The sequence below is a fragment of the Halichoerus grypus genome, chromosome 8 (assembly GCF_964656455.1).
Source record: "Halichoerus grypus chromosome 8, mHalGry1.hap1.1, whole genome shotgun sequence".
Taxonomy (NCBI): domain Eukaryota; kingdom Metazoa; phylum Chordata; class Mammalia; order Carnivora; family Phocidae; genus Halichoerus; species Halichoerus grypus.
The window spans coordinates 128,551,394-128,574,865 of record NC_135719.1 but is presented as its reverse complement, the minus strand read 5'-3'; the positions used below and the strand labels follow the sequence as shown (position 1 = coordinate 128,574,865).

Below are 23,472 nucleotides of genomic sequence, written 5' to 3'. Positions count from 1 at the left end.
TAAAATGGGTGGTAGCAGCCTGTGGGTTCTCCTTTAAAACATACAGTCAGCAAAGGCCTCCCTCTCTAGGCAGGTGACAAGTATGATAGAACCACAATGTTGAAAAGGATCCAACCAGGCCAAGTCCAGGGGGAAGAATGTGCCAGCAGGGGGAATGGCACCTACAAAGGCCCTGGGGTAAGCCAGAGTGTGGCTAGAGTGGGAGGGCACAAGGGGCGAGCAGGAGACGAGATCAGAGGCAGACCAGGCCCAGCAGCAGTAGGGTCATGGACCCATCGATGAGACTGTGCAAACCTAGAGCCTGTCCTGGGAACTGGGGACTGGGATTCTAGTCCTAAATGGCATTCTGACCCGAGGCCAGTCCCCAAGCTACTTTACAGTCCATTTTCCTAAACTGTAAAATTAAGGTGATATCTGAACATGACACCAGAAATTTTAAATTTATTTAGTATTCTTAAAGTGCTTTATGGGTACCGAGATACCTGGGTCTTGCCATTCATCAAGCAGCCTTCACTTCTGCCTGAGTCTCAGTCCCCTGGGCTATGAAAGGGATAGTCTGAAGGGCCAAGAAGATCAAATAAGATCAAGAGTGTGAGGTACACTATAAATTACAAAGCCAGCATTAGGGGCCTCTGGGCGGGTTATGCCAACCACACGCTTCCCCTACTCTATCCTCGAGGTTTTCCCCTGGAGAAATTGGCTTTGCGTTTTCGTTTTTTTAAATTTTAGAAACCTACATAGCAATAATTATGTCCTGGTCACCATTTTAAGTACTGTATGTGCTTTTCTGGACTCGATCCTCACAACAATCTCACGAGGGAGGAGCTAACAGGTGCACTGTTTCACTGTTGGGGAAGCTGAGGTTTCCATTTCCTTTCCTCCTACACTGCTTGCTTTCTCTACCCTCCACAAGCCTACAGAGCTGCTTGATCCCCAACCTGGAGGAGCAGCTATTGCCAAATAAGGACAGCAACAGAGCGGATTTAAATGTTAGAGCCATAAATACATCCTGAGGGAAATCCATCCTCTGAGTGCGTGACCACAACTGTTTTGAATGCACTTAATCAAGTTTCAAGAACCAGTCCCCCAAATGGGGAGTGATCACCATACTTTTCCCATGTCATTCTTCAGGATAAGCAAGGAAGGAGGCCCCATACTCGCATAGGCAGGTATTTGTGTAACTCTTCATTCTGGCACAGGTTCATAACCAAAAACATACCAGAAAATACCCTCGCGAAGAAATGAAGTTTAACAGATCATAGTAAAATTTTATGTTATGCTGCGTTCATAAGACAATGATTTGTTTACTCAGTAAATTATTATAGGCTTTGATCAAATGTATCAGTATTGGCCAATGCTATAGCTACTGGATATGAAATTCCAGGCTTCTGAAATCCAGACAGGTTTGTCAAAGATGGGTCTACTGATGGTTCTAACAAATAACTGCCCCACTTGAAAAAAGCAATCAGTGCTGGGAATAAACAGAAGTAAACACATGGCAATTTCCCCTGCTCTAGGCTGCCTGTGACACAGATAGGTAACCTTTAAGCTGTGTCAGGTCTAGGCTAGCCAATCCTAACACCCATCAACCATAATGGAACTCCAGAGACCCAAAACACATGGTCTTAAAATGAATAGAAGTGTTTCCCTTGTAATCTTAGGATAGCTTTCTGGCTCTGCCCCTGCTGACATTATAGGGATAAATTTAGAAAGAGAGAGAAAAAGATTCGGCCTCCAGAGAAACTCGTTTTTTGTGTCTTCGTCTGTTAAAAAAGCACGAACTGTTCATTCTTACTCAACAAGCACATTTAATTTGAAGCCTCTTGGTTCTGATTAGATTTCAGACAATCAATAAAGCATCCTGCTGGGCGCTAAACCAGCCAGGGCTGCAATCTGCCACCCGTCTGCCCTCTACGCAGAACCCATCCAGCTCCTCCTAAGGGCAACATTGCCCATCTCCGTCATCCCTCTGGCTGTGGAATTATGCAGAAAAGCTGTCCCCGGAAAGCTCAGCCATTCCTGGCTGCAGCCTTTTGAGGGAACCTATTGCTTTTTTTAGTGGCCAAATGCACCTACACGAAAATGTCCAAATGAAAGACTTTTTGTGTTTCCCAGGAGAGAGAATCCTTAAAAATACAGCAAACATAGCCAAGACCCTTCTTCTTGAGTATAACACCACCTAAATGGAGAATCAGGAAATCCGTGTGAAATCCAAATGCTCTAGTTACTATTCCGTGTGAAATGTCCTTCCTGATGGCACAGAATGTGACCCTCATTGCCACATGGTCCACAGAAAGCTAAGCAGACTGTTGAGGCATTCAAAAGCTCCAGACTCTCTATTTGTGTGTGTGTGTGTGTGTGTGTGTGTGTGTGTGTTTCCTCCCTCTCTTTGTTACCATTCCACAGTAGCTATGTACTGCCTGGGGCTAGCTTGTTTGATCTGTGGCTGCAGAAACAAACAAAGCCATTTAAACCAAATGTAAAAGGTTATGAAAAGGAAGGGAGAGTTAGTGAGGTCTGAGCAAAGAGTGAAATATAGGCTCTCACACCAAAGGAAGGCTTTAAATTGAACATGACTTCAGGAAAAATCAATTTGCCTTTTTCTTTCTTGTCATAATTTCTCCCTGCAACATGACTCTTGCCAATTATTAAAGGGTGTAGCGTTGCATAAACTCTTGCACAGTGAAGCTTATCCTACAGAGTAATCACATAATGCAGCATCTGTGATGTCACAATTGTGTTTCCATGGTGATGAGAAAAAGGAGAAGAAAAGGAGGGGGGAAAAAAAAAACCATCACATCAGTGACATGACAGCCTCTTTGGTAGGAGTGGAAATGCTACTTGTAAAACCATGTGTGGCTCCAGAGCCTTGGAGCCATCACTGAGACGGCTGTGCCGTGAGTGACAAGGAAAGGAGGACCATGTGAACTGTCGACGAGACAGATATATTGTTCAGAAACATAATCTTACAACAACCATTAAAGAGAACAGCCAAAGAGTCAAACATGCATGCAAGCGCAAACATTAAAATAAAAAAATATAAAGCTGGGAAACAGACTGAAAAGCTGCAGCTTTCCTCTCTTCTCAATCACAACTGTGCCTCTTCCTACCTGATCTGCCATCTCGCTGAATGTCCACATGGTACCATTCCCCATCGTTGGCTTTCTTCTGAGTGGCCTTCACTTTGATGGTGCCCGAGCCCATGTCAAGCAACAAGTATAAGTTGCCATCGAGAAGTTCCACAGCAAAGAAGTCCACCTTGGTGTTCTTCTGGCTCCGAGTATCCTTCCTCTCTTGGGGCTTGCCGTGAGTGAAGAGGATCAGGCCATTGGGCTCAGTGGTACGGAAGTCAAAGGAGATGGAACCCATGCGTTTGGTGTTCCATTTGGGCAAACTGATATACGCCTCTGGGGTCTCGAAGTTGATGGGGTCCAGTGTGGCCACATTCTCACACTTGAATACAACTTCACCATAGATTTTCATCTTGGTGTCCCCGATCCGGGCCAGGCGAGACAGCTCCAGACGGATGTCATTATTCTTATAAACAACCTGTCAAAAGCCAAACAAGTGCCATATGAATCAATCTTGCAAACAGTTACCAGCCACTGCTCACTGGGCACCAGGGAAAAAGGCCCAAGAAGAGGCTTCAGGACACAATATGTCTGAAACAATATGAGAAAAGTGAGATACAGCATTTGAAAAAGCGTTGGAAGGGACCTCTGGGGTGCACATAAGCCTTAAAAAAGCCCCCACATTTCTATTTTATTCCTTTTGTGTTGTCTCCTTCTGGCCAATTTTTTGTGTTGTCAGAAAGCTATACAATATCAGCTTGCAAATAAAAATCAAGAGAAACTGAGTTGCACAAATAGTAATATTTAAATACAAAGATATTTACTGAAGTATACTTAGTAAAAGACCAGAAACAACCTAAGACCATCAACAAGACTGGTACTTCCCATGATGGACAATCATGCAGTCCTTAAAAACAAAGTAGTTTTTGACATGGTTTTGACATGGATGTTCTCCAAGAAATACTGTTAAGTGAAATTAGCAAGGAACATAAAAGTGTGCACTACACTATCATTGTGTTAAGTGTGTGTGTGTTTTGGGGGGGGCACATGTGTTATATGTATATATATTCATAAATGCATAAAACATCTTTGGAAGGAAACACAAGAAACTATAAAATTGTCACGGGGGAGTGGATTTGTCAGATTCATATTCAGGAATGGGAGGGAGACTGACTTTTCACAATACCCTGTTGTGTTGTTGTTGTTGTTGTTGTTGTTTTCTACCGTGCACATGTATTACTGAAAGAAAATGATTAAGTGTTAAGAGTTGGTGGGGAAGGAGATCTGTGTTTTTCACATATTGTATGTGCCCTCCATATACACAGGATAGGAGAATAAAACACCCTAAAACACTAAAAAAAAAAAACTGGGGTGCCTGGGTGGCTCAGTCGTTTAAGCATCTGCCTTCGGCTCAGGTCATGATCTCAGGGTCCTGGGATCAAGTCCTGCATCGGGCTCCCTGTTCAGGAGGGAGTCTGCTTCTCCCTCTCCCCAAGCCCCATTCATGCTCTCTCTCTCTCAAATAAATAAATAAAATCTTTAAAAAAAAAACTATTATGATTTTTGAAACTTGGTGTAATCCACGTAAAAGCAGGGATTAATGATATTCCCCCAAATTAGAATTTCAAAGAGGTTTTGCTGTTTTTAGAACTGAATTTTGACTGCAGTGCCCTGGGATGGGTCTCGGTCCTCTGATCTCTAAGTAACGTCCCATTTTTCCAATAAACAGGAGAAAAATGAAAGGGAAGGGGGCTAACATTACAGTATTGACTATGGCAATCACTTTGCTATGTGCTTTATATTATCTTATTCAAATTCTAAGTCAGGATCTGGATCTGGGCTCAAGTCCCACATCCATCCACCACCTTATGAGCTGTGTGACCTTGGCAGAGTTTTTTAACTTATCTGGATCTCTTTTCTCCTCTAAAATTGGGAACACAGGAGTAAATTATTTTGCAAGGGTGAAATGAGTTAATACATGTTGAGCACTTAGAACAGCACAGAGTAAGGGCATAGAAATCTCAGCTACTTTGTGGGGAGGTGATGTAGCTGTTAGTCTCATTTCATCCTTTCCATGACCCCAAAAAAGGTTGTATTACCATCTCCATTTTCAGCAAAATAACAAAACTTAAATACTAAAATAAATCTTACAATCCATCTCAGTGATAAAAAGGTAAATGGATGGGTCGTTCCAGTACAAATCATTTAATCCCTAACATCCAGCTATAGAATTGTTTCCCTTCTCTTCCCCATCACCAGGACAGAGTAGAGCAGAACTGTTGGCCTTTTAATATATAACTAATGACAAAGAATTGAAAACACCTCACCTACTATATGACCTTGATAATGGGCCTAACCGTAGTAACACTGAAAATAATAATGATACTAATATCTACTGAGCACCTACTACCAGATACCATGCTAAGGATCTAAAGCCTACCATCCCATCAGATGCTGACAGCATCCATTTGAGACACCTACCACCATTCCCCCCTTTTACAGATGTAGAAACAGATGTGGAGAGTAGTTAAAGAACCAGTTCACAGTCATAACACCTGGTAACTGGCAGAGCAGGCCTTGAACCCAGGGAGTTGGGCTCTCACATCCACATGCTTTACCACTGTGGCTACTCGGAGTGAGGTCCCATTAGCAGCACCTGTGAAGCTCATCTTTAACATTACATGGAAAATCGTGCAAGTTCAGCTTCCTGAATTCCTCATCTCAGCACTACTGGACTGACCGCGTGAAAAGAGGAAATACTGCAAGATCTTTAGGCAATCGATCACTCCAGTGAACCAGAAAAGAAACCAAGTTTAATGACTGGCAACTCCCCCTTTCTAGCCCCACTACTGTGCCCCGGCATGGGAGATCTCTCTGTCATAAACAAACTTTGGCTTTCTCTGCATTCAGTTAAATGCCTATGACTAGAACTGTTTGTTAAGATTAATTATTAATGTATAACAATAGCTCATCCCAGGGGGGCAAACTGAGGCTTGGTTCCACTGAATAATAAATGGATAAAGAACTCAGGCATCCCTACAAGAGGCAGGAGAGAAAAAAGAAAAAGCCTCTTAAAGAGATGCAGGGTAGGGGACCCTGGGTGGCTTAGTCAGTTATGCATCTGACTCTTGATTTCAGCTCAGGCCATGATCTTAGGATCCTGAGATCGAGCCTCAAATCAGGCTCTGTGCTCAGCAGGGAGTCTGCTTGAGATTCTCTCTCTGCCTCAATCCTTCCCTCTCTCTTTCTCTCTGTCTCAAAATAAATAAATAAATAAAATCTTTTAAAAAAATAAAAATAAAGGGATGCAGGGTACTGTGAAGAGGGGCTCTCCATTGAGAAAGGTACACAACTGAGATTGAGACCAGAGGTGAATCACTACAATGCAGGTTTCTAGAGAGATACAGTGGAGGATCAGGGCCACAAACTGGCGAAAGATAACCAGACTTCTCTCGAAAGCTCTTTGAAGGTGAGCTCTCTACTCCACAGCCTGGAAATTACTTGTCTATCTGGCGTTTCCTCACCTTTCTTACTGAGAGCTGGGTAACCTCTCTGAGTCCCATTTCCAAAGACAGGAACCTCGGAAACCTATTCTAGGAACAGCTCCCCTTTTCCCCCAGGGCTATTATCAAGATCGAGAGGGATGTTATACATGGTAGAACACAGAAAATTCTACACTAGTACACAAACCTAAGAAGAAATAATAGCATACTCTTGTCTCCAGGGGCGCTGGCATACTGTCAGAAACTGCCTGGGGCCTGACCTGAGGTTCTATTGAGAACCCCCACCAAGAAGAAAGGGACAGGAGGACAGGGGTCTTGTAGCCTGGTGGTACTCAACTGGGAAGCTCCATGGCTGGCATCCTTCCCTTCCCCACCTGCCCGGTGCAGGACCATGGCCAGCACCACAGCCATGCAGTAAGGTACCAGGGCCTTGGGTAGGGCATGGAGGCAAGAGACTCTGCCAGACCCCCTTACAAGGCAAATTAGTATCTAGTACCGTGTTCTCTGTTCAGCTAACGGAAAGTCCCTGACTGATAACTGAACGAGGAAGAGATGTGGCGTCAAGTGACAGAGAGCAGCTTGGCTGACAAGCTGCCCCAACAAGGACCAATTAAAGACAAGTGGAAGAGGCTCCCCATGAGGGAAGATGTCACAAAAACTGAGTGGCAGAGACAGAGTCACAAAGAATGATAAGCTGGTCTGACTACCCCACACACAGTCTTGTAAAGACTGCCATTTGGACTTGTAGCTCATGCCTAGGAGGTCAGGGAGTAAAACAGTTGAGGACAGAGTTTCAGAGTTAAGACAGACTCTCAGAAAAACCGTACTTCGATGCCTCCAGAATCCGATACAAAGGCACACAGGACCGATATCAGGACTAAGGCAAGATATGAGAGCGGGAACAATATAAAAAATAGTTTCCATCTACTGAGCATCTACAATGTGCCAGATGGTAAGCAAGTGAATTAGGTAATCCTAGCCACATTTTACAGAAAGGGGACAGGTCCTTGCCTCCAGATCACTCAGCCCATTGAGGACATAAACTGGAACTTGAACCCAGATCTCTGTGACCACACTGGGGCAGAGTCATGCTCTGGGGATGGCAGTTTCTAGGTTCTCCTGTGGCCCATGCTTACCTATAAAGCAAAAACCCCTTAGTCAAGCACAAAACAACACCCAGCTCCATCCTGATATGCGAAGCCCTTTACACCTGGTATGTCCCAACCTTCCCCACTCAGGAGTTACCTCAGAGGCCTCTGTCTGAGCTCAAGTGTGGGGGTTTCTGCATCTTTACTCACCACGTTTCCCAGACTACTTTTCTCTCCTGATGCCCCTTCACCAGGATCTATAGCCAAACCCACTCCAGTCCCTCTCTGGCTACTCTGGTCCTTGCTGATCTCACCATTTGACAAACTTAGAATCCTTCTACTGCCTGCCAGTGATGCAGCTGTCTTCCTATTGCCCAGACCACTTGCCCTGATTGGAAAAGGAGGGACTCTTCTAATTTACATGATGTGCCTTGTATATTAAACTCATTTATGGCACTGGAGTTATATGGCAGGTCCATGAGAATAAATCTGAGAGGTAGAGACAGTCCCCACTCACAGAGGTGCTTCTTTTCCTCTCTCTTCCATCTTTTCCTAGGCCACTCTGTGCTCAGCTCCCTGAGAAAAAGTTTCCATGCATTCTGCTGTAAATGCCACATCTCTCTGCACTCCAGCAAGGGAACTAGAAGGAATGAGGGGATGTGGGCTTGTGCCCTCGGTGCCCAGATGGCCTCTTGGTACTATTTCTCCTGTGCAGGAATAGGAGAATACCACCGGGCTTTTTTTTTTTTTTCCTCTTGTTTTTAAAGCATCTTCAACCCTCTGTGGGTCTACAAAAAGGACAATTTCAATAAAAACCACCAGATCAGCTTTTAAGACCATCATTTACAGGTCCGTGACTTCATGCCTAAGCACCACTGCTCTGATCCAGGTCAGTGGAGGACATCTGAAATTCAGGATACTGGGGGACACTCTCTGAAGTGTCTAGGCTAAACAAAACAGAATAGCGAGGAACCAGTGTCACGGTGCCTTGATATGGAACAGTGTTGACTACAAATCCCAATAAAGCCTTTCAGCTTTATACCTATGTGTGGAACAGTTTACATTCAACAAGCGAAAGACAAAGATATATTTATCCCCCACCCAAATTTAATCCATTGACAATAGATAATAATAAAATGAGCTTTTTCTCTTCAGCTTCCAGGATAGTGCAGCTTCTAGATAAATGTTCAGGCTAATCTTATTACTGTGTAACATTCCTACTCAGGGTAAAAACATAAATAAGAAGCACTTTGAAATAATCTGGCTTCCAGGGTCGCCACAGAATCACACATCCTGCTTTCTCTGCCCTACTTCCCCTCTGTCCTTCAAGCAACTATATCTCTGTTCTGCTATGACTTCCTCCCAATGAACTGACTGTTCCACTCCTTTGTCACTCAAAACACTCAACCTTGTTTTCTTTAAATAAACACAGGTCCTGTCTTTTCAAGAGACCTCAAACACCCTATCAGCAAAAATATGCACCACCCCTTTTAAAATCTGAACTAGCACCTCGTTGTACAGGTGCTTAATAAATGCTCATGTCTGCATTAAATTAGATGTTGGACTCAAGTGGCAGGGCAGTGGTTAAGATAACGGGCTCCATGGTCTCATTGACTGGGGTTGGGTCCTGCTCCACCCATGCCAGCTATGTGACCTTGGACAAAATAGTTAACATGTCTCAGCCTCAGAGTCTTTCACTGTAGAAATGTGGACAGCACGTCTCACTTCACAGGGTTGTAAGAAATAAAGAAGATAATACTGTTGTATAGAGAAATATTCGACACAGTTCCTGGCCCTTCATAATAAGCACTCAACAAATGGTAGTTATCTAATAGTTATCTACAAATAACTATTAATTTTGTTATTTTCTGTGAAAAGCCAGAACTAAATCAACAGACAGGATAGCCTGGCACGAAGCAATCTTAGGAAGAAAAGATTTTCTCTGAGGATAAGTTCTAAGGTGACTGTCAGCTCAAAAGACAGGGCTCAAACTAGTGACAGACTGGATTTAAGAAACTCTAAAGTAGAAAAATAAAAATTAAAAAATAAAAATAAAAAAAATATATATACACACAATTGCCTAATGTGGCATTTATAATACATATATAGATGCCTAACGGTGGCTATTCCTTGTTTCTCTCGCTCTCCCTCTTCCTCTCTCTCTCTCTCACACACACAGCCCTACCATACACATGCACAGATTTAGGATTCATTATCATTCACATCTTCTATCAGAATGTACCACTGACTGAACTCCAACAGTGAAGTCCAAATACAAATGTGACAGCAGATGGTCCTCCTCGCTTCCAAAGTCAGAAGAGCCTAGTATTTGGCATGGCTGGGGCCACATCTGCATCTATGGTCCTGCTAACAGGGGTCAGTGAATGAACTCTGCCTGCTGAGCTGCAGCTAACATCAAACCTGAGGCCCAAAGCCCCAACGGCTACATACCATGGATACCACCATTTTCATGCTTTGTATTCTGTGGACAGTGGTCAGGATCCACCAAAGATCAAAACTAAGCACCCGAAGTAGAGAATGGGAACTGAGTTTCAGGCTTAAAAAGACAGTAGTAGAATGTCGACAATTAATCAAATGTTTTAAATGGTGAGTGATCCAACACTCTGTGGGTCAAACAAAACATATCGGCAAGCTGGATCTCACAAGGGACCCTCAGTTTATCATCTCTGATTCATGGTCCCATTTGTAAGAGAGTGCCCAGAAGAAGATACAAGGGACATAAGGCAAGCTGGAATGACAGAAACAATCCAGGCAAGCTGATGTTGAATCACCAAAGTCCTCAGTCCCTCCCACATTTTGAAAAAAGCATCCAGTCATCTGGGCATCCAGTCAGTCAACCAGAGAGAGAGAAAGCTGTGGGCCAGTCACTCTGCCCTCATGAATCAAAAAGGCATGGTTTCCAGCCCAAGAGCCTTGCTAATAATGCAGGTCATTACCACTTGTGCTCAAGACTTAGACAAATATTTATCTGATGGCTTCTTTGTGAAATGGAAATAATAGGTTGATGCTCAGTTACAGATGGAGACACTAAAATGTTGAGAAAGATTTCCAACCCTTAATACAATCACAGTAAAGGTCTAAATTTTATTCAAGAAAGAGAACTTTTGAGGACTTTATTCAGTTAAAAAGGCTGATCAGGAACAGGCCGCCATATGTTCATGTATCCCATAAAAAAAAATTCCAGCCAATCAAGTTTGTGGGGGTTTCTGGGATACTACAAAGACTTCGTTTATTGCAAGAACCATGTTGGCAAATATGTGTCTCTACTCTTCCTTCCTCACATGTGGTATTCATTGCTAACTGATGTCATTCTATCCTACTCTCTTGCCCCCATTCAACCCAGATGGAGTCTCAGAATTCTCCTCAAGGCAGTGCTCTAGGAAGCTACCACCAATCACTAAGAGATGTAATTTGAGGTGAACATATTCTCCATCCTAACATTCTCCATTGTGTTAGTTATCCTCTAACACAAAGCCAACGTAATGTAAATTAGCTACACTAAAATACTGGAAGCAAAATCCATGTGAATGTGTCAAATAACCACTTTACTTCTAGCTCTAGACCGTAGGGGATACAAAGGAACATGAGGAGGTACAATCCCTGCCACTTCATGCTTAGAAAATGTTGGGAAAGTGCTTAAAGGGAGGATATATTTGACACCAGAATTGGAGTGAGACATATTTGTCACTCCAATTAGTGAACGTGCAAGGACCGCTGATCAGAAACTTGACCCGGATTGTGTTTCTCTTTCTTCTGCTTTCCAAGAATGGCACTGTCATGGTCCTCTAGACTGTAAGCTTCATAAACACAGAGCCTATGTGTTTCTGATGTGGTAGCCAATGCATGACCACTGTTTAGCAAAGTGCCTAGCACACAGGAGAGGCTCAATAAATGTACTCTCAAAGTTCCTGCATTTACTTATGTACTAAACGACCTACCCAGTGAACGCCTACATTTCCTTCTGTCTTAGAATATTTGATGAGGGCACCAACCTGACTAGAGTGAAAGTTACATGTCACAGAGCAGAGGAACTAAGATCAGATGAGTAGGTGGTACCTGACTATGAAAAGCTCTAAAAATACAGACATTATGCAATTGCAAAAAAAAAAAAAAAAGTGGGGGGGGGCATTAGAGTAGAAAGGAAGCCTTTAGCAGTTTGATTGGAAAGGTGACAAAATGTAAAATGTGCCTTCCTGATTCACTAGGAATCTACTGTTATTTTTATTCCAAGGACTAGAAATGATTCTAATCATCTCACTATTTTCCCTGAGGATAACATGTCATTCCCCACTTAAACCCTTCAGTGATTCTCTATCAGCTTCAGATCAAATGCAAACTTTCCAGCATTACATAATAGACTCTTCCGGATCTAGTCCCCACTTCACTGTCACCAGCCTTGTCGAGTTCTGCAGTTCCTCCAGTAAATTCTCCCCCTGGATTCTCTATCTGAATAATTACGGTTTGCCATTTGAGGCATAGTTTAGGTATCACCTCTTTTGGCAAGCCTTCACTAATACTCTTACTCTATTCCTACCTACATCTGAGTTCCTCCTCTCTGCTCCCATGGCTCCATATTCTAACTGCTGCCAAAGAATTTATCATGTTGTGCTGCAACTGTTTTCCCCAGTAGACCAGCAGCTACTCAAGTGGAAAGAAACTGGGCCTTTCTTTCTGTGTCTCCCAGTGCCTGACACAAAGTCAGTACATATATATGGGAGGACGTGAAAGAATGGGAAGGACAACAGACAAGAAGACCCCAAAGACTACTTCCTGATGCCTCTAAATCAAGCAGGACTATAATGCAGAAAGAAGCCTCTATATTCTTCTGCTTGACAATAAGTGATGAGATGAGAAAGTAGGGAGTTAAAGTATCACAGTTAAAAATAATTTGATAGAACCACTGAGAATTTGGTTTTCACTAGTGTACATGCTTAGGAAATGTGCTTGCATTTTGAATTTACCAATATAGAAAGTTCTGTACCCAAGAGTGGCAGCTGTCATTAGTTTATGTGTCTTGACAAAACACTAACAGATAAAGCAGCAAAAAAACCAATCACAAATTCTAGCAAGATACTCAAAGAGATAGGATAACAAAACTCAGCACCAACACTGCCTCCCTTTCTGGAAAGTGCTAAGGGACTACTGCCCACCTCTTTATGACAATGTAGCTTGGACTGCCACAGAAAACACATGGAGGTTTTGAAACAGTGCCTCAAGCCTTCATTCTCTGTACCCAGAGTCAAAAAGCAAGAATGAATTCCTAACAATGAAGCCTTCTGCCACCAACAACCCTGAAAGAAGATAGCTTACAATAGAAATGCCAAATGGCTTTTGGAGAAAGAGATTATATAAAAGGCCCAAAGGCAGAAGAACAGGGGGGAACACTATAAAAAGATTCAATGAAACAGAACCTTCATGAAGTCTAACACAATTAGCTGGAAACAATAGGAGTATATGAGGAAAGTAGTCTATGCAGCCCAGAAGACAGAAGCAGTGAGTTCAGGACCATGGATAGTGACAGATCAGGCCAAGACCTGCTGACCAATAGGCAAGTTCCATGAAGATTCTCTGGGGCTAAGAAGGCAAGTTCACATTGGCATTTTGCAGTTCAACTTCCTATAATGTAAAATCCATTCATTTATATAAAGTACCCATGGATCAGAACTGTATGACTTCCTGATGGCCAAGCAACTTCCAAAGAAGGAGATCTGCCTGTCAGAGGCAATTACAAACTATTTCTTGCCCTGGCCTGCTAAGCAGCCCTGCTTCTGGCCTAATGAAGGCTCTAATCAGATGGCTCTTCAAGGTGGTCCAAAGAGCCCCTCTGCAATCAGCAGAAGAGGTGGGGAAAGTGATAGCAAAAATATGCCAGACCGGCAGGTAACTGATAACAGAATCATTTCCAACCTGGTAGGAAAGCCAATAAAAGCTGGGTTCAAACTAACAATAATATAGACAGAAATGCTAGGACTCAAATTTATTTTTTTCTGAACAGGTTTCTTTACCCTTTGTTAACTTCAACATAGAGTTATGCGACAAAGGAGGCTCCCCTTCTTATCTTGGGGCTCTCTTTCAAGGTGATGATACTCACCTCCAGTACTTAAACCTATGACTTTACATTACCTTTAGCAAATCTGCAGAGACCTAGATAACCACTAGATGTCCCTTATGCCATGCAAAACTAACCTGAAATGAATTTCACTACCAGTTACACAAATCACATTTAAAGACAGCCTTTCTAAGTCTTGGATCCTAGGTGTCAGTTATAATTCCTATTATGACTCACTCTTCATTTATATTGTGTCCATTTCTATACTATTTCTGTGGTATTTTATCATAAGATATAAAATTATAGGCAGGGAATAGGAAACTATTATGCATTAAAATTCTTTTAGAGGTAGAAATGATGGAGAAATAGGCAGAGAGGAATACTGGAAGAAAAGGATATAGAATGCTTAAGAGGTCCAAAGTTCATTATCACTTTCAGGAATCAAATAAGTTTTAATATAAATGGAGAAACCCACAAGCTCAGCTTAAATTTAAATTTTCCATACACTGAGATCTTGCATTCTTACATTCAATGAAACAAGGAATGGTACATACTTTTAATTACATGTCCAGTTTGATCAATTACGAATGGCTGCCTAGGGCATGTAGTAGTAAAACTATTGTGCTGTGACCAATGAGCAATATCTGCCATGGGTGTGACAACGGGGAATGGTGGCCCCCATGATATGCATTTTCAGAACCCGAGTTAACCCACTAGCTCCAAGCCTCTGAGACTTGGGATGATTGTGGGGGGTGGTGATAGTAGTACAAGCAGCAACAATCAACCTTAATGGAGGGCTTCCTGGGGGCCAGGTACTGTTCTTAGTATTTTACATATAAATATTCAATCCTCACATGACAAATATCCAAACCAAGACATGACATTTCTTTTGAGAGCAGAATAGGGCACTATTCATAATTCACCTGAACAACAGATGTAACCCAGAACTTTCCACCACCTGGGGGTGCAGATGGCTACCCTGTTTTATCCTCACAACCACCTGCAGCATGAGAGGCAGCATCAACTATGGTTAAGAGCACATGTGCTGAAGCCAAGCTATCTGAGGTTCAAATTCTTGCTTTGTTCTTTCTGTGTTGCCTGGACACATTACTCCACTGTTCTATACCTTGATTCCCTCATCTTTGGAGTGGGATAATAATAGTGCACTTACCTCATAGGATGGCTGTGAAAATTAGAAGATTAGGTATATGGAACGTGTTTAGAATAGCTCCCAGCATACTGTAAGGGCAGGTTCCTATTATCCTCATTTTACAGAGGAGGAAACTATGGATCAGAGATTTTAATATCTGTCTAAGGTCACATAGCTATTACGTAAAGGAGCCAGAATGAAATGCAGGTAAGTTTGGTTTGAGAGCCTGTGAGCTCAATTACTCCTTGACTCCTAGCCTCCATACAACAGAAATCAATGTTTCTTTAAGATCTCTCCTTTAATCCAACTTCCCCAGCTATCTGGATTATAAAAGAATCACTAGAAAAGTCCACCTCTCCTGCCTGTGGCTTAGGCTAGTGGGTCACAATCAAGTAGGCACACTGAATGAAGCATGTTCAGGAACACCCATCAAATCTCCTCGGGTCCATGCCCTCCTGAGACAATAGGAGAGAGACGTAAACTAAGTATTGAGGAGCCAGGAAGTCTTCATCCCAAACTCCCTAATTCAAGAGTTGATGAAATCTTAGCTCTGACTTTGCATGGGACGGCTTACTCTAGAGCTGCTCCTCTCTCTTGATACCACCTCAGTCCCCCTCCCGGTGACCACCTAGATCCTTTGTGATCTTCCTGATGAAACAGTTGGCAAGAGCTATTGCTGGACCCAGAAGAGTGCCAGGCGAGCTGAGCACACCTGTTCCCCCAGAAGTAGACCACAATCCATCCAAAACAGAGCCAGATAATAGGAATTGGCTGCTACTGCTGACTTGCCTGGAACTCCAACCAGTTTTTCTACTTACTTAATTAGCTCCTTAATAAGTATTGTTTATTTTCATACTGAGAGCTGAGAATGTTACCATACCCGCCTATCCAGTGACATTAGACTTACCTAAATTAGCCCCTTCCAGATAACAACTCTTGGCTTCTTTTAAATAGGCCATAAGTTTGCAGGCTCTTTACTCATGAGGTGTGTCTATAAGCAAACCAAGTTCCTAGAAGACTAAACACTTTGAGTCCGCAAAGGGGAAAATCATCTGTCTCTGTAGTAGGCTGACTGATGTTCCCCAAAGTTAGCATGTACTCATCCCCGGAACCTGTAGATACCTTACTGGAAAAGGGTCTTTTCAAACGTGATTAAATTAAGGCTTCTGAGGTGACAGAATCCTCTCTTATCCAGGTGGGCCCTAAATGCAGTCACCTGTATCTTTAAAAGGAGGAGGCAAAGGGAGATCAGACACAGAGAGAAAGTGGCAATAGGAGGTTAGAGGCAGAGATTGGAGGGACGTAGCCACAAGACGAGGGATGTTGGCAGCTACTAGACACTGAAAGAGGCAAGGGACAGATTCTCCCCCAGAGCATCCAGAGGGAGCAGAATGCTGCCTACATCTTGATTTCAGCCCAGTGAAACTTATTTGGGACTTCTGACCTCCAGAACTGTGATGGAATAAATTTCTGCTGTTTTAAGCCACGAGGTCTTTTGGTGTTTGTTACAGCAGCTATAGGAAATTAATGTGCTCTCTTTCTGCTCACTGCCTAGCTCCTATTAGTCTGACTTACAATAATCCCCCAGGGCGAGGCCTGCCTACCATGAGGTTTGCCATAAGTGGACTTCTCTGGTTTGGAGAGAAAAAACCGAGTAAGAATGGAAAATTCTCTAGGCCCATCAATGCTAGTAATCCACTCCTAGTTCTGAGCTGTCACTCAGTCCCTGAAATTGAAATTACGAGCTAAACTTAGCTATTAGATTTTCGATTCCACAGTTTTTTATCAAGTGTATGCTTATATAATAAAGAGAAGCTGACTGACTTTCACAATTCACTATAATTGGAGTTCAAATCAAAGCAAAAATTAAACGTAAGAATTAAACAAAGCATGAATTATGCATAATTCACTGTGCCAGAAGCTATCTAATTTTTACAACATAATCTCTTCCCTGAAGACATTTTCTGTGGAAAGACAAACATGTCTATTGTTATTCATTTGCCAAGCATTTATTGAGCAACTACTATATACAAAGGACCATGTTGGGAAATGTAAGGGATACAGGGAAGAAAGAGACACTGGCTCTTCCCTCAAATAATTTAACTCTATTAAAGGAAACAGACATGTACTCATATATTCAGTTATTCATACACTGGTGATCTATTCAGTGTCATGTTCTGTGGAAATACAAAATGAAAAAGATATGGCAATGAAGTCCTCTGTTAGAAGGGGAGACGATCAGAAAAGTTAGCAAGCTGCATGAGAAAGATTTTTTAAAAGGTATTCTGAATTACCATGAACACAGGGATGGGCTCCTAATTCAAGCTATGGGTAGGGGGGAAGGGCAATCAGAAAATGCCTTCCACGGGACAGAGTACTAAGGTGAGACTAGAAAAATGACTGGCATTGGCCAGGAGAAAGAGGAAAGTAAGAGAAATAACACGGGCAAAGAGGGACAAGGGTGAGAAATCTTGACATATTCATAGAATGGAGAGTGATCTGGCAGAACTGTATCTCGTGGGAGTGGTGGTAGAGAAGGACACTGGATAAGAAGACCCTAGAAGACCTACTACATCCAACTGAGCAGTTTTATCTTGATCCCAATGGTGCCAGGGAACCACTCAGGCAGGGGAGTGACAAGGTCAGGCTGGCATTGTATAAAAGATTAATCTGGTGGTCACAAAGGAAATAAATTAAAAGGAAGCAAGAAGTAGAAAAACAACTTGAAAATCTACAGCAACATGACATATATAAGACCAAAAATATAAATTACAAGGAAAAGAATTATTTTTGGCTTGGGGATGATATGTGTGTCGGGAAAGAAAAATGCATCAAGAAAACGAAAAATAGATGATTAGGCTGATAAAATAGGCTCACGCCAAATCACAGTTTTAAATATGAAACTGAGCACTGAAGATCCAAAGCAGGTATCTGAGGAGAAGAAAAACATAAGCAAAAGCTAGTTTTATGAAGGACAATATGGCAACTGAATAGGGTATTTACCAAAAAATCCACTCATGAGCAAATAATGACCGTGTCTAGAACAGTGATGGTAAAAATGGAAAAGGGGTGGCACGGGGAAGAGTCTAGAAAAATTTCAGAGGAAAAAAAAAACTGACAAGGCTTGATGACTTGTTGAAGGCTCTGGGAAGGCTGTACCTGTACTGGCCAGGTCTGCTGAGGCATCCAGTGCTCCCCCTAATAGTGATAAGGAAAGATAGCTGGATTTGCTACATCTAATACCTATAATGAAGGATATATATATACTAAGTGCCCAAGAACTGTGATAAATGCTTCATACTTAGAATCGATGAGGCAGCATCATCATCTCCTTTTATAGATGAGGAAACAGAGACGGAGAAATCAAAAGAAGTCATAAAGCTTTCAAGTGGCAGAGCTAGGATTTGTACTCAAGTCCTCTGACTCCCAAATGTATTCTCAAAAGCATTAGGCTGTATGATTGGCTCATATATTCCAATTTGCTTTGGATAAAAATGTTTAGAAACAACCTTTGTTTAACCACGATGCTATTATGATTTCTCAGGAAATCATCCCCATCTGGGGAATCCTATGACCACAAACAAAACTTCAACAAAGTCTAGCATACTGTTGCATATTCAAATCAGTAGTCACTCCTCTTACTAACTTTCTTTAGAATCCATACCAACAGCAGATAGAATGCATATCAATAGCTGAAAAGCTTGGTACCATCTAATCTGGCCACACTAGAATGATCAAAGGGACAAGGCAATAGGCAAGGAGCTTGGAGGAACAGGTGGCAATTGGGGGACCTTCCTACTACCAAAAGCCTAATAGATGTCCTGAGAGAAAGCCAGGTGTTGCAAAAACACACCTACTCTTACCTCTGGCTCCTTGATCTTTCAAGTTTACTTTTGGACTGGCATGGAAGTAAGCACTATCAGATGTTTCATTTAATGCTTCCTAAGGATGAATCAATGAACATTATATCAAAAACCAATGATGTACTATACCTTGGCTAACTGAATTTAAATTAAAGAAAAAAAAAAGATAACAGAGCAGAAGCAAAAAATAAAAACTAAAAAAATAGAAAAAAATTTTTAAAATGCTTCCTAAGGAGATGTTTATACTAAAAAAATTATAGTAAAGTGTTTCTACCATTAAACAAAGCAAATAGTACCCAATCAGATTTATGCTTCCAGAATTTTCCAAGGACTTTTCCTCGAACTTTCATAGCACTGACCCTGCATGATCACTATGCTCCCCATTTCTAATGGGCCATTTACTGGCTATGCCTTCTGTATTTACCACAATCCGAGGATTGAGGAGAGACATGAATAATGGTATCCTCCTTTCTAGCCTCCTTATAGGCTGCCCTGCACCTGAAAGATTGTTAGGATCTATCTAGGGCTCCCTTACTTTTATTCAAACTGTGAATACACAGAAAAGAGTAAAAATCCAGAGAGACTAGAGTGTCCTTAGATCTAGGGCAAAGAAAAAGGAAGGCGTCAACTTGAATTCTGTCAGCAACTTTAAATCCACTGCTTAACACCTAATAATGAGCAGAGAAAGTCAAAAGTAGCAGTAGAATAAATTGAGACACTTAGCTTTTAGCTCTTTGGCTACCATCACTGGATTCCATTTGACTCTGTGGCTAGAGAATACAGTTCCAAGAAAAGCCAATAAAAGGAATTTTATTTAACCACAGATGAAAGAGGACAGACGTTTTACTACCTTGTCTTGCAGCATTCAAAATACTGTGTTTTAACTTAGTTGCTTTCTAGATAAAATAGATTTAACTCATGAGTAAATAATTCTGAAATAAGATTACTAATGTCCTATTAATTAAATTTAAATTAGGCCTCAGTCCTCAGAATATTCAATATCTGTGGAATAGCTTTTTTTTTTTTTTAATCACTCCCTTTGCAAAATTCCTTTTTCCAGGGTTTCCTGATTGTACACTTTCCAGGGAACTCTTCGATGACTCACTTTCTACCTCTGTCATCAGCATCATTTCCAAATTCCTTAAAAAGAGGCTTTTCCCCAGCATCTGAAGAAGGTTTTCTTTCCCATTTTCACTACTCAGTTGGAAATTTCACCCATTCACACATCTTTTATCTCCTAACCTAAACACTTTCCAAAGCCCTAGGCCCCAAATCTGAATTGTCTACTAGAATAATCCATCTATCTAAAATTAAAATTTTCTGCAGAACCGTAAAATCAACCTGCATAAAAGCAAACTCATCAATTCCTTCTCCTGATTTCCTTATTTCTGTTAAATCAGAAGGTTAAATTTTTGGAGAAATATCTGATCCAAGGTCACCCAAGGTTAAATTTTTGCAGAAATATCTGATCCTTCCCTCCTCATTGCCCCTTGTATCAGTTTGTTACCAAGTCCATTGGACTGTATAGCCAACAAGTCTTTACATTCTTTGTCTCCACTCCATTCCTGCTGCCACTGGTTCTACTTAGACCTCCATTTTATTTAATCACCCAGTAAACAACAATAGAGAACGTACTAAATGTTCGGCGCTATAATGAATGACATGGTCCCCGACCTTTAGGAGCTCACCGCTCAGCACAGGTGTTACGCATGTAAACATATATATGTACAGTGACGTTAGAAGAGGAAGATGTGGTAGATTCAATGCACAGTGGCCAACTCTGCCCTGGGGAGATGGATTCCAGATTACATCTCAAGTGGGCAAGTACCACACAGCTTCCTAACTGGTCCTAATTCCAACTCCAATGTCTCCCTCCTTCAAACTATTCTTCGAACTGCTGTCCTACACTTGGTCTGTGGTCCCTAACACGATAATAATCCAGAAAGGAAGGTACAACTGAACTAAGACAGGGGCAACAGGAAGCCAGAGATGAGTCAAGTCAACATGCCTTAGGGACAAATGGGCCTTGTTTAAGGAAAGAAGGGGAACAATAATTACTTTCAGGTCTCTAGCTTGGGTAACTATGTAAATGTCAAGTCACTGATAGAAGGAATGAGAAATCCTGAGAAGGGAGGGAGAGAGGAAGTGTGAGAGAGGATAGAGGCAAGTGAATCAAGAAATCAACAGACCACCAGAACTAAAAATGAGCCAAATTACACTCTAGAGAAGGGGTATCATAAGACCACAATATTCCTAGCTTTAAGGAGGAGACAGTCCACTTTTATTCTATTTGATATTAAGATATGTAGCCATAAAAAAAAAAAAAAGATATACAGTCATCACTTTACCCTGCAGCTACAATCCAGGACTATTCATCCACATGTCTTCTTAAAGCGAACTAACTTGATTAGAGAAGAAACTTCAGCCAAATTATTCCACTGACACTGTATCTCTTGTCTTCCCTCTGGGCACTTCTTCTCCCTCCTGATTCTGTTATCTTTCCTAGGAAAATGAACTGAAAGAACTCAGGGCAGGAAGCTGGTCCATCTTTGAAGTACGCACCAAGTACTCAATACATAATCCAAGTGCTGTTGATACATCCTGTTATATATACTAAAACATATGCCTGTCAGGAGTTCTAACCAAATTATTAAAATGCCAAAATAATGCATCTAATGAGGCCTGATGGTGATGCTGATTGTTTTAATAATGGTGATGGTGACAACTGAAAATGACAATGATGGAACTGGAAGAGGAGAAGGAAGAGACAGTGATGAGAATGTCACTAACAATATCTTTAAGTCCATTTTAGAGAAATTTCAAAATGATGAGAGGAAACAATAGCAAAGAGAACATAAAAGTGAAGAGCATCAATCCCAGTTAAAAAAAAAAAAATTACTATAAGCGTTCCACAGTTCTTAGGCTATATATTTAATCAGCTACAGTAGAGTCCACTGTAATTTTGGCCTGAAAGTACACAATGTGTACTACATATTTATGACAACATAGAACTTGAAGAAAAACTTCTTGAAAAGGTATTGAAGCTCTCTTCCTTTGATTTCTAGGACATGTAATCTACTCAACCTATTTTCTCCCATTTCTTAACTAGCTACTCTTTATTCTCCTGATGTTATTAATGCATGTGTTCCCTAAGGCTCAACCTTGATGTCTCCATGCTCTTCTCTCTGCACTTTTCCTATCAGAGCTCATCTACACTCCCACCCCCAACTCTTCTCTATGCAGGGGGCTACTAAATATTTATGCCAGCTCTGATTCTTCTCTATATTCAGACTCTTACCTCCAACTAATATCAGAGTCTTTCCCATTTGACAGCCTTACTTTTGGGCCAAAGTATTTCAGAATCTTGCTCACCCCACTACCAATCCCATTTTACTGCTCTGATTACAGAAAAACTCTTCCAAAAGTTGTCTATACCCACTCTCATCAATTCCTTCCTTGATCCACTTCAAATGAGTCTCCCACCCACGCCACACCACTGAAGTGGTCCATAGCCTGCCAGAACCAATGACTATTTCTCAATTCCTTTGACCTCTTGGCATGCTCTTCTTCTGGCAAAATTTACTTACAGATCTTTTAAGATTCCATACTCTCTTGCATCCCCATCAACCATTATAATCTGTTTTGTTAGTTTCTCTTCTATAAGACCTCTTCTTGTTGAGAGCCAAAGAGCTCTCTCTTTGGCCCTCTCTCTCTTCCAGCTACATTCTGTGAGTCTCATTACCTTAAATATCATATATATTTTGTTTATGCTCAAATTTATATCTCTAGCCATAGATTTCCTCTGATCATCAGACTCATATTTCCAACTCCTTCTTGACATCTCCATGGAACAGGCTTTTAAACTAAACATGGCTAAAACAGAAATATTGATTTTGCCTTCCCAAGCACACTTCTCTCAAGCATGCCCACTTAGATGATGTTATTAACAGTTATCTAAACCTAGAATATCTCTAGGTGTCATTAGTGCTGCTGTCTGAGTAGTTCTGATCCTTTACACTGCCTCCCCCACCGCCCCCCCTCCCCCACACACAAGAAAAACTGTATTTCTTGGCCACCTTGTGGTAGGTGGAGCTGTGTGGTTACTTTTGTCCAATTAGTTTTGAGCAGAATTGATATGTGTCATTTCCAGGCCAAACATTTAATGGTCCCTAGTATGAAACCCTCTAAATTTCTGTTTTCCCTTTGTAATGTTCTAGTTAGTGGTTACCCTGTCATTCTGTGTCCCAGAGTGAGGAAGATTATAAAAATATCAAAGGATATACAAAGGATATGATGTGTTAGTGAGAGATAAACCTCTGATACATTGGAGGAGTTGTTGAGACAACACAACCTAGCTTATCTTGACCAATAAAGATATCCTCAATTACTCACCTCTCACCTCTCACACCCAACATCCAATTCATCAATAAACCCTATTCGCTCTACCTCCATTCACATCCATCCACTTCTTACCATCTCTGTTACCACTACTGTAATCCACAGTGCTATATTTCCTTGCCTAGAAGGCAGCAATGGCCAGCAACCCATCTTCTGTCTCTACTAGTATGCTCTATGGGCCATCCACCATAGACCAGTCCAAGGGCTTTTTCTAATTTCAGATCAGTCATTCCCCTGCTAAAAAGTGCCCAATGGCTTTTCACTGTAATCAAAATAAAATCCAAACTCCTTCCCATGGCTTAAAGGCTCTATATAGCTTGGTCTTGCTT

The 23,472-nt window shown here is 41.6% G+C and overlaps 1 protein-coding gene across 23 annotated transcripts in view; it reads right to left on the bottom strand.

Moving 5' to 3' along the window:
* Positions 1-23,472, bottom strand: part of NRXN3 (neurexin 3) — a 1,523,557-nt gene that overhangs the window by 1,020,337 nt on the left and 479,748 nt on the right. For all 23 annotated transcript variants that reach the window (XR_013440795.1, XR_013440796.1, XM_078054031.1 and 20 more), the window contains one exon: positions 3,111-3,549. Coding sequence is in view for 21 of the 23 variants with exons in the window: in XM_078054031.1 (XP_077910157.1) it covers positions 3,111-3,549 (439 nt within the window). In the remaining 2 variants the exon portion in view is untranslated. The remainder of the gene's footprint in view (positions 1-3,110; positions 3,550-23,472) is intronic.